This window comes from Diorhabda carinulata, chromosome 4 (assembly GCF_026250575.1).
Source record: "Diorhabda carinulata isolate Delta chromosome 4, icDioCari1.1, whole genome shotgun sequence".
Taxonomy (NCBI): domain Eukaryota; kingdom Metazoa; phylum Arthropoda; class Insecta; order Coleoptera; family Chrysomelidae; genus Diorhabda; species Diorhabda carinulata.
In genome coordinates, this window is record NC_079463.1 from 22,402,752 (window position 1) to 22,414,411 (window position 11,660).

General features: G+C 28.9%; 5 protein-coding genes across 6 annotated transcripts; 2 read left to right on the top strand and 3 right to left on the bottom strand.

The window, feature by feature from the left end:
* Positions 1 to 4,521: 4,521 nt before the first annotated feature.
* Positions 4,522 to 5,672, bottom strand: LOC130892919 (40S ribosomal protein S19-like). Of its 2 annotated transcripts, none has more exons than XM_057798624.1 (4): positions 5,447 to 5,672; positions 5,154 to 5,227; positions 4,955 to 5,094; positions 4,522 to 4,807 (listed from the first exon to the last, which is right to left on the bottom strand). In XM_057798624.1, exons 2-4 carry the CDS (start codon positions 5,222 to 5,224, stop codon positions 4,554 to 4,556), a joined length of 465 nt encoding a protein of 154 aa, XP_057654607.1. In that variant the 5' UTR covers positions 5,225 to 5,227; positions 5,447 to 5,672; the 3' UTR covers positions 4,522 to 4,553. The 2 variants fall into 2 exon arrangements, with proteins under 2 accessions (XP_057654607.1, XP_057654608.1); XM_057798625.1 differs by having other exon boundaries at positions 5,395 to 5,471.
* Positions 5,673 to 5,830: 158 nt separating this feature from the next.
* Positions 5,831 to 6,883, top strand: LOC130892921 (coiled-coil-helix-coiled-coil-helix domain-containing protein 10, mitochondrial). The gene is made up of 4 exons (XM_057798628.1): positions 5,831 to 6,105; positions 6,190 to 6,350; positions 6,408 to 6,629; positions 6,713 to 6,883. Exons 1-4 carry the CDS (start codon positions 6,068 to 6,070, stop codon positions 6,724 to 6,726), a joined length of 435 nt encoding a protein of 144 aa, XP_057654611.1. The 5' UTR covers positions 5,831 to 6,067; the 3' UTR covers positions 6,727 to 6,883.
* Positions 6,884 to 7,227: 344 nt separating this feature from the next.
* Positions 7,228 to 8,918, bottom strand: LOC130892916 (deoxynucleotidyltransferase terminal-interacting protein 2). Its single transcript, XM_057798620.1, has 6 exons — positions 8,421 to 8,918; positions 8,324 to 8,362; positions 8,187 to 8,267; positions 7,836 to 8,131; positions 7,612 to 7,776; positions 7,228 to 7,554 (listed from the first exon to the last, which is right to left on the bottom strand). The coding sequence occupies exons 1-6, from the start codon at positions 8,473 to 8,475 to the stop codon at positions 7,348 to 7,350; spliced, it is 843 nt and encodes a 280-aa protein (XP_057654603.1). The 5' UTR covers positions 8,476 to 8,918; the 3' UTR covers positions 7,228 to 7,347.
* A 124-nt stretch (positions 8,919 to 9,042) lies between these two features.
* LOC130892917 (MIP18 family protein galla-1) lies at positions 9,043 to 11,217 on the top strand. The gene is made up of 5 exons (XM_057798621.1): positions 9,043 to 9,136; positions 10,332 to 10,501; positions 10,559 to 10,638; positions 10,695 to 10,878; positions 10,935 to 11,217. The coding sequence occupies exons 2-5, from the start codon at positions 10,396 to 10,398 to the stop codon at positions 11,033 to 11,035; spliced, it is 471 nt and encodes a 156-aa protein (XP_057654604.1). The 5' UTR covers positions 9,043 to 9,136; positions 10,332 to 10,395; the 3' UTR covers positions 11,036 to 11,217.
* On the bottom strand, positions 9,484 to 10,108 carry LOC130892918 (ARL14 effector protein). The gene has a single exon (XM_057798623.1). The coding sequence runs from the start codon at positions 10,106 to 10,108 to the stop codon at positions 9,641 to 9,643; it is 468 nt and encodes a 155-aa protein (XP_057654606.1). The 3' UTR covers positions 9,484 to 9,640.
* Positions 11,218 to 11,660: the final 443 nt, after the last annotated feature.

Genomic DNA, 11,660 nt, shown 5'->3' on the forward strand with positions numbered 1-11,660 from the left:
CATCGAGAGATATTATTATCAAAATTCAACGTGATCGTTGAAAAATTTCGTACAAACGGAAAGTTTCAAATAACAAGTATTTTCGAATTTATTATACGGAAAAAACATTTTCTCCAAGTGGAAGTTTTTTTTTCTAATTTAATAACTTGAGGGTGGTTTTTATTTTCCATCCCTCGTTGAACGAAATCACATAGAAATTATTCATGTTCGATGTTTATATTGTATATTCCGATTCATTTATTTTGTGATTAGAATTCATATACGGGGTTTCTTAAAAAAAACGTAAAGTTTTTAACCATACGGTATACATCTTCAATGATTTCGGTATTTTCTTCAAATAGAAAATGAAGTGGTGTAAGATCCGTAGATCGAGGTGGCTAGTAGATTTTCGTTACTTTTCTCAAATCAACTGTTTGGAAACTTGAAAGTGTCGAACTGTCAGTTATATATTGAATGACGTTGGTGACACGAATAAATACGAATCGATTTTGATATATTTGGTAATGAACGTGTTGAAATTTCAAATTTTGATGCATAATGCTATTAAAAAAGAAAAAAGTCTTATGATTATCAAAATTTTCATTTTTTGGGAAACCCTGTATATAAATAATGTTCATAATCGTGTTTATTCGAGTATTATAAAAAAACAAAAGATTTTTAAAATTGTTACAGGGCGGAACTTTTTCATTGTTTTGGCTTTTTCTTTTCTTTATTTTTCGTGTTTTTTTATTTTGTGATTTATTTAGTAAAATAAAATCAAATTTTACTTTAAACTCTGATTTCTAGTCGTTATTAAATATGCGATTTTATCTATAGGTATTGATTTTATTTTAAAAAATTATTCATAATCACATTATTTTTTTTTTTAAATTCTTATAGTACGTAGATTAATGTATCTGTATTTAAATTGTGTTCTATATATATCAAAGGTCGTAAAGGTCATTTAATGATGATATATCCATCTTCCTATTTGTATATTTTACCTCCAAGTATATTATTTCATCATTTTCCCTCTTCATATTTTTTTCCCTCGACTCTCTTATTTCGATTTACTAGTTTCTTGTTACTCACTAGTGATTTAAATATAATATTTAGAACCACATTTACATAATCACATTCCAAAACATTTCTTTAATAAAGATCTTGATAGTTGTTATCAAAAATATATACCTTGCCTTAAGTCTGAAGGTCTGACTGAATTTTTTTAAGATGTGATACATATTTCGGATGTTGCAACACTGTTAAGAAGGCTGTCTTTTCGAACCGTTTCTTGTCCTCTTTAACCAAAGATATTTGTTAAGAATAAATAATAATTGTAATATCGAACTTCTTTAGATATATATATATATATATATATATATATATATATATATATATATGAAAAATATTTATCAAAAAAAACTTCTTTTGCCAAGCATTTTAGTACAACATAGTGCCAATATATTTAAATATAGATTTCCTTTATTTAAAACAAAAAACACACAATACAACTTGTATATTTAAATTTGAAATCATAATATTGAATTTCAAAATTAAAAAACTAACTTTTCAATACGCAAAGTTGTAATTTTTTTTTTCATTTACAAACATTTTTCTTATTTAATTTAATAAATAAAAAATACAAGGTGCGATATTAGTAAGTTTGTACCCCAAATATGATTATTCTTTGATCAAATATGATTCGTCTGAATTATCTAAAGCAATTACTTGATCCTCTTCTTCGGTATCGTATTATTCCCTACAGAGTAGCTTATATTATAATTACACTAATGCTGCACCCTGTATGTAGTTTGTTTTATAAGGATAATATCCTGTGCACTTATTAATTAATATAGTTTCCAAGTACAAAAAGAAGGATAATTTAATACTATCGCGGTCCCCTCGTTTTTATTTTGACGCTAGGAAATTAAAAAATCATCAGATTTCAATTAATTTTTCTAAAAAATCTTCTTTTTATGAAAAACATCACTGGAATAGAAAATATATGAAAAATAATAGTTTCAGGTCTTTAAATATTTGTGTAATCTCACTTATTCACATATAATTGTTGAACTTTTTTACATGTAATAGAATCAAGTTTTTATATTTTTTCTTTAACAAATACACAAAAAAATAACGAAAATTTTAAATTTCATCTCCGAAATTTTATTTTTAAAAAACTTTATTCAAATAAAAACAAGTTACAAGTTGACAAATGTTGAATGAACTCAATTAATTTCTATTTATTTTAAACAAGTACCGAATTTTAATTTCTAAAGTAGTCCGGATTTTTCTACTCTTGATTTACAAAATTTCACATGAAAATGTTGATTTTTCATGTATTTACATCTTAAAATAATAGTTTTTTCCAAAATTCATTTTTTGTTAATAATTTTTAAATCAAATAATTGTAATAAACAATTAGATTATGCAAGGTTTAAAAAAAACTATAATTTAACAATTTTTATTTGTAAACTATTAATAAATTTTTCAAAATGTCTCTTTTTATATAGATTAATAGAAAAATATATAAACTCCGTTTAATGCTAAATATAAGTCGGTAACTTTGGGGAACTATACAAGACTTTATTGATTTTTGTGGGGCAGTTGACTGTTTGAAATTAGATTTCACTAAATTTCTTGTATACGGTAAAGGGTAATTTCGAATGGTGTTGCAGGTTGAGGACTCAACTCTCCAAGAGTTTAATGCTTTTGATGTAAAATCTTCTAGTGAGATATTTCCCATATTTTTTCCATAAATCTGCCGTAAAAACGATAATTTTTCAAAAATATTAATTGAAATTGGATAATTTTTTATTTTCTAGGACTAATAAAAACGAGGGGTCGGCGATAGCATGATATTACATTAAAAGTATTATATTTTGATACATTCCATATATTCTTGTCATTTTGTTTTTTTTTTATATTTTCCTTGTGAATATTTTGAAAGTTATAAATACTGGGTATACTACAATGAACTGAACCGAGTTTCAAGTGAATCTTATTTGAATTTAATACCACCCCCCGTTATATCAAAAGTGGATCTCAATATTTTTTTTTTCCATTTTTCAATGTTTTTTCAAAATCTACTATGAATTAATACGTAGTACAACAATTTTTCAAAAACAAAAATAGATTATATACCAAATAATAGGGGTAGTTTATGCTTATAACCCTGTATCGAAATAAATCGTGTGGTTATTAAAGACTTTTTTCTGAATAATCACACAGAAATTTTAATTATTTCAAATTTTTCTAAACAGTTTTGTACAACCCCCCATTTTCCAGTAAATAATCCCCTGACATTAAGAAAAGAAAGTGTTATCATTTAAATCTACTGTTTTTTTTTCGCTAATTTCTAAACACACTTTGATTTTTACGAAAAATTTCCATAAATTTAAGAAGCTTCAAGTTTTATTCAAATACATTTTCATTATTTTACACCGGATTATTTTCGTATCCAAAATATTAATTTTTCACTTCAATAACTACGTTTGTCAAAATTTCCAAAATTTTTTTTACGTGGTCATTGGCACAAATACAAAAAAAAAGAATCTCATTAAAGACACCATTATAACATACATGAATTATATTTTTTCAACTGGAATTTCAAGGCTTTGTTGATCTCTATGAAGCAGTTGACTGTGTCTTTAATATTAGACCGAAATAGTCATACGCAATGAGATTGATGTAATCAAAAAAGAGTCTTCTTTCTTAGTAACTTTGAAGAACACAAATACTTTTTTGATCTCTGTGGGGTACTTGTGTGTTATTGTCTACAGTTGGTGATGGTCACAAGTCACCTGACTCTCTGAGGACATCATATCACCACAAATAAGTTTAGTTCCCAGCCGAGAAGTAGATGAATGGATCTTCATTCGTTTAAAATTTCCAAAAAAAAAAATTTTCAATTCAGTTTAATATACCTTGATGGTGCTGGTAGTTTTCAAAAAAAACATAAACAATCACATGAAGGGCTATTACCAAACTGTTACAATATATAAATATTTTTTTGTAGAGGTTGGCAAATTTGAGGAGCTATAAAAGACTTTATTGATTACAGTGGGGCAGTTGTTCGAAATTTGAATTTTTGGTATATATACTCTCGTCTTAATGACTACCCTTCCTATATCTAAGGGTGGAAGATCCAATCCCCACTTGTTACATATTAAAAGAATTTTGTACAGAGCTTTTTTTCTCTCCTACTCAAATAATTTTGGAAAAGGTGTAACTTCAAAATAAAATGGAATTCACTTTTGTTACACCTAAATAACGTTGACAACTGAAACTAGCCCCTTTGGGAATGGTACTATGAAAATTCTGGTACAATATTACCACCAATAATTTTTTGTGTAAATTCAGTTCATTGTAGTTCACCCTGTACCACTACACACCTCATATATACGTTTTTGGTATTTTTCTATTAATTAAATGCACCACAAAGACTTTAAATATACAAATCGATTAATGTTAATACAATTTTAAAATTAACTGAGTTTATTTTTTCCATAACATAACCACCCATAAAACAAAATACAAACATATCAAATAATTATTTATTTAATCTTAATGGTTTACAAAGCAAGTACAGCAGAAGCTTTAAGTGCTTTACGTTCTTTTGCTTTGACTTGGGCCGCAATTCGATCCAAATCTCTCCTTCCTTGTTGGGTAATTTTTCTACCACCATCTGCTGATTTTTCAATCAATTTGACTGATTCTAAACTTTGCAGAGCTTTACGGGCAATGCTACCAGCAGATCTGCAGAAATGTGAAGGTTTGGTACCGTTGCGTTTACGAGAACCGAAAATTTTAGTTACAGTCCCTACACCTGAAAAATTAAATTCGTAAACATATTTATATATATAATGATAATATAAACCTGTTTTCGTTGATAAATCGTAGAACATAAAAAAAAACGAAATTTATAAATTTGATTAAATTATTGACTTTAAACATATTAATACTTTGTACTAACCTACAGGTGATCTGATGTAGATGTGCCTGGCAATTGCTGCACATCTGATGTAGTACCAATCAGGATCATAGGGAGCTAATTCTTTAGCTCTTGAGGTTTTTACGAGGTCTACCCATTCTGGAACACGGAGTTTTCCAGATCTAAAAAAAATAGTACAACAATGAATACATAACCTCAACGGATTATAATAATTACTTACTTTTTTAAGAACGAGGCGAAAGCCGTCACAAATTTGTGTTGATCAACGTCTTTTAACGTTACAGATGGCATTTTCTGGAAAAATAAATATATTTCAGTATATTGTTTGATTCCATAAATCCACCATGTGGTGAATATAATTCGAGTATTTGAAATTTTAATATTAAAAATGTCACATTTATTGCTGTATACAATATTGATGTTTACTACATCAATTTATATGATTAATTTGTGACAAATACCTTATTTTAAGTTAAATTTCAATAAAAATTATTAATAAACACTTCTGCTAACCTGTAGCTGTCAAACGTCGGCGGAAAAGGAAACGGAAATCTTGCTTTTACGTTTTGAAAATGGAAACAGTGTAGCCAACTCAATGTGCGTATTTTTAAAATGTCAATTTTTCAAATAATTCACGTTTTATGTGCATTATTATTATCTTGTTCTATTTATAAATATAGATCACATGATTTTTTTGTTAGACGTTAATATTTAGCACTTTCGACTTTTACCCTTGTTATTAATATCTTCACGTGATCTTTACGAATGAGAAGTTTCTGGAAAATGATATGACTATTACTACGTGCACGGACTCATACATAAATTTCACATAAAAAAATTTTTCACTGAAAGACGTTGATTTACGTAAAAACTTTCCACGATGACAATAAATGTATCATTTACTTTCAGATTTTTCAATACATATTTGTACCGTAATTTTATAGTTTATTTTGTTTATAAACGTGACTCGTTTCGATAGTCACATCGCAGAAATTCTGGAATCGGCACATTTTACTTCAAACGTCATTTCATTTCATACAAAAATTGTGCAAGCAATCTGAATCCATAAAAGCAATTTACGGTAGTTTACATAACGCGAGTGAAATTAAATAAGTTTTGTTAACATAAAAGAAAATGCCACGAAGAGGAAGATCGGCCCCGGCTCCTTCCCGGTAAGTATAATTTGTAATTTATGTGCAATTAAAATGTGAATTTATTTGTTAGTTATTTACTAATTTCTTATTATATATTTTTAGTAACCTTCCCGCAAGGGCACCTGCCCCAGCTCCTCCAGCACACGTACAACCACCCCCAGCTACGTCACAAGGACCTGGACTGTTCGGACAAATGGCAGCCACTGCTGGTGGTGTCGCAGTCGGTTCAGCCATAGGTCACACGGTAGGACACGCAGTAACAGGTAATATATTTCCAAAATATAACGATTTATATTTGTATTAATTATTTTATTTTTTAGGAATGTTTAGTGGCGGTGGATCTAGTGAAGCACCCGCACAACAAGCACCACCTCAACAACTACAACAGCCACAACAATATGGACGTGGTGCAGCTTCTCTAGACACTGATGGACCTTGTGGCTGGGAAATTAAACAATTTTTAGAATGTGCAGCTACTCAATCTGATTTGTCTCTATGTCAAGGATTTAACGAGGCTATTCAACAATGCAAAATCAGAAACAGTAAGTATCTATTGTAATGATTTCAGCCCTGTATTATTTATTGATTGCTAACGATTATTCCGCATAATCTTTTTCTGTTTCAGATCTATCGGTTTAAGATGGGAAATGAAGATTGTAGACAAATTTAAATTCTAGTATTAAATTAATTACGAAATACAAACTTTTAGACATTCATTCATAGTGTCCATTATTTGTGTTGTTTTGAATGTTTTGTGACATTGTTGAATAAAAGTTTTGTTTTAAATGAACTGCAACTGTTGATTTTTGTTTTTTTAATATATTTTCACCTGAAGGTCTTGTGTGTCCTAGAATTATATTTTTTATTCTAGATTACAATATTTGTCCCAGAATTTTTTTCATCCATTCAAATGTTGGTATTTACGGTTTTTCATACAACAAAATGTTTTTATAACTTTTTTAAGGTTTATTTAGCTTTAATTGGCGTCTTGGAAATTCAACTATTGTCCTGAAATTTGTTTTGATATCACCAATGGTTCCAGAACTATGCAGTGTGGAAAAATACTTTTCCTCTATAGTTGAGGAAAACTACAATGTGGACAGGAAATGTATAGACAGAAAAAAATGGCACATCTCAAAGCTTTTATCATTTAATTTTTATGTTGTTTTTCTTCAATAATTTCTTTACATTTTTGGTACTTGTATTCTAAATCTGTCAAAAGCTTATCGACGAGTGTCGATTTATTTATTTACTTATTATTTATTTTTTGTTTTTGAATCTCTTAGCTTGTCTCCAAGCTTTATAATTTGTGTGTTTCTTCTCTTCTATGATTTCTTTGTATTTCCGTTTGTTGTACTTGTTAAATTCCATATCTGCCATGAGCTCATCGACGAGCGTCTTCTTGCGTTCTTTCTTTGGTAATCTGTTGTTGTAATAGTCCAAAGGTGAATCCATGACAGTCCCAATCTATTATATGAAAAATCGTTATACACACATAAAAATGTTTCAAATGATAAATCTTACTTGAAAGTATTTGGGCAGCACTTTTAAATCGTTTTTCTTGTAAAAATGTTTTGGGTCTAAAACTGATCTCATTTGCAGTATTTCCAGATCTCTTTTAACTTCGTCAGTTAACTCAGTAGCAGGTAATCCGTACCATTTTGCACCCTTTGTTAACTGCCTCTCTTTCTGAAATTAGAAATAATTAAAAAAAAAAAACAGTTTGAATGTAATGCAAAATTACTTACTTTTCTTTGCTTTCGTAAAAGTTTATCAGATACAGTTAATGGTGGTACTAAATTATTTTTCTCAACTTCTGGGTTTAAAATTGATTTCTCTAGTACTTTTTTTATGTCTTGTTTATCTGTTATAACATTTTTCGTTTTTATAGGTTTCTTTTTTAATGTACCATTATCGTTGAATCCTAAATCTGCTAATACTTCTTTTACAACCAGATTAATTACTTTTTCGGGTTTATTTGTTGACTTTTCACTTTTCAATGCAATTTTACAATCGCTGAACAAATTGTTATACAATTTTTGACCTAAGAAAAATTCGTTTTTAAATTTATTTAAAAAAAAATTATATACTATTCTTACTTGATATTTCTCCGGATGTCGAATCGTCTGAATCATTTTCTTCAAAACCGAATGAATTACCTGTTGTATCTATTACGAAATCTAAAACAAACATCATAAATTGAAAACTAATGTTTATATAAATGTGATTAACTTACCTAACTTTTCTTGATCCTCTTCATCGTCATTTAAAAATCCTGCAATATAAAAGAAAGTATATTAACACGGTTTTACTCGAAATATATTGAAAATTACCTAAAACACTTCCACTTTCACCATTAGTCTTTATGAAATCCTCATTTAATTCCATAATAATCTCTAAATTATTGTTTAAATAAAATAAGTTTAAGATCACACATAACCTTTCAATATGACATGTTTTCTTCTTTTTTTACGATCGTCGTCTGAATTTAGTCGTATTGACAGACAAATGTAAAACGACGATTTTAATATTTTATTCCTATAGAATCAGATATTTTCAGAAAAATCGACAAAGGAAAAATTTTCAAATATAACACTGTATATAATATGTTAAGAATTTTGTTTTCTACAATTCTATATTCAGAAGTATTCACAAGCTTATAATTCAATTCACTTAACAACAAGCAATGGATTCATACATATATTTAAATGTTTTCATATAAATATTTAAAATTCTAGATAACTGTATTTTATAAAACATTTAATTTCTTTATATTTATTCGCGGAACGTACTTTTATTTTATTATGATGTGCAATTTTTTAAGGGATTTTCGGTTTTTAGAAAAAATTTATCAAAAATAGTTGAAAATACATTAACAAATGCCTTCTCCATACAATTTTACTAGAAATAGACACTTAACATGATTTAGTGAACTTGATTTACATTTGTTGGTGAAGTTGAAGTGCAAAATTATTTGTGATAAACAAGTTTTATAATGATTAAAAGTGCTAGTGACATCAAAACAGAATAGAAATTGCAAAATCAACAGGTGAGTGTAATTTTATTTATATATATTTTAAATTTTATCATATTTTGTTCATCTATTGAATTACTTAACTTTCCTTGCCCCTCTATTTTATGTAGAGTTTTATGTCTTATTAAGGATTTATGTTTTTTAATTGTATCAGGCGATTCACTGCTTCGTTAGTATTTCTAGGACCTCACTAAGTACAATGTTAATACAATTCTAAATCTATTTTTTTGTATATTATAAAATAAACTTATGAGAATGAGAAATCACAGTATTAGGGGTTATTTAACAAAAGAAATGATTTGTTCACAGAAATATCATCTAGAACTTTAAATGAATATTTTGCGTGAATAAAACTTTATTAATTTAAATTAGAAAATAATAATCTTTAATAATGAAAAATTACGAGTGTACATGATCAATAATAATCAATAAAGTATCATATAAAAAGAATTTTAAATACTATTAAATTAGGCTTCAGTATAATTTAGAACGTAATCTACAATTGCGTTTTGCTATTATCTAATGTTTTATAAAAGGATTCTTGATAATGTGATCGTACCCATGATATTCGATTTGTTCTACCATATATTTTCTATGTACTCTACAGTCAGTACCACATTTTTGTGATCCGCATTTGGAACATTCGAAGAAACACCCCGGGCAATCTTCACTCAGACAATCACACAAATCCACTCCTGTCTGTATGTGTATACCATTTTCATCATACAAAGCTCCCGATGGTCTGCGTACGTTACTGGGCGGATTTATTTTTCTGTTTAATTTTCTTTTTTCTCTAGTGCTGGTTTCCGGATTGAAATTTGCCATAAACAAATCAGAATTGGCTTTTAATAATTTATTAGCATTTCTGGCTGCTTGTCTTCTAGTTACGTACGTTTGTGAAGCCGGTTGAGAAACTGATTTTCTTGCAGTTCTATTTTCTCTAGCAACGCTTGGATTGTATTCGTCTTCACTACTTTCGGAACTCATTTCCAAATATTAAATTATGAATTTGAGATATTTATAGCGTGTTTTTACGTTTTTCCTTTTGTTTAGTTATAATACAAATTTTATTTCATTTCACTTTATTTATTTGGAATACAATACCACAGGTTATGTGTAACATTTTTGCTTGTATATTGCGTTCTTTTATGTAGCACAGTTCGGTACTAATGTCTGAACTGTTATAGTTTTGTGGTTTTAATGATTTCAGAATCAAAATATAACCTCAACTATGAAGTGAACTTGTGACTTAAGTTTTACTACGAACAGGGATCATGTTAAGTTTTTTCAAGAAAATATCTAATGATAAAGGAAATTCAGAAAAATTTAAAGAATCAAATAATAACAAAGATGCCACCGAACTTAAAGATTCCATTTACGGTAAATAATAGAAAAGTAAAATTTTCGACGAATTATTCAGGTGTTTTTGTTTTTAAGATTTGATACGTACAATAAAAGATCCGGAAAAACCCAACACTTTAGAACAACTCGAAGTCGTATACGAAGAAGGGATAACGGTAAAATCGATAAGCGTTGCTAGAGACTAAAATACACATTCTGTTGATCATTTTAGGTTAAAAAATTGGTTGTAAGCAATCTAAATGTAGTACGAATCGAGTTTAATCCTACAATCCCGCATTGCTCTCTTGCCACATTAATAGGTCTGTGTATCAGGGTTAAAGTTGAAAGATCTATTCCGGATCCTATTAAATTGGATATTTATATTAAAAGTGGGGCACATACAACAGAACATGAAAGTAATCTCATTTAAAACTTGTTCTATTTGTGAATGGATAATGTTTATTTATTGTAGTTAATAAACAAATAAATGACAAAGAAAGAATTGCTGCTGCAATGGAAAATCCCAATTTGAAGGAAATGGTAGAAAATTGTATTCTAGAAGAAGACTGCTAGATTTTTAAAAATATATATAAAAATGTACATAAATGTTGAATCTTTTATGACAGTAATTGATAAGTCGTCAATTATATTCATCAGTGAAAACAAATAAATGTTTATTATTCTTTATTATATGTTAATAAATTTCATATAACTGAAATAAAAACCTAACCACAAAAAATCTTATTTTTTGTTTTGTTACTTTCTAAATCTGTGCTCCCATCATTTGAATTTATTATTATCAATTCAATGTCTATCTAGTTCATAGTTCGTAAGCCTTCTGATAGGCTCGTCAAGCCCCATTTGACCAAAGTCCAATGTCCTTTGAGAATCCTTTCGGGCGCTTCAGCTTGAATCCTTTGGTGTCGTTAGGCAGGTTGTGGGGTGTGCCAAGGTGTTTGAGGCACTCACAGATAACATGGTCTGCAGTTTCGTCCTCCTCCATGCACCAGCGGCACTCCGGATCATCCGTGATGCCCATGACGGATGTGTGAAGTTGACGTCGGGAGCTGGCAGGCGCAGTTGTTTAGTGAGAGACGAGCAGGGTCTGTCTATACGCTCGTCTCATACCAGGCGTCTCCATCCATCTTGCGAGAAGGCTGTTGAGAGACGTGATAACAGCGCTTTTGGCCACATCAAG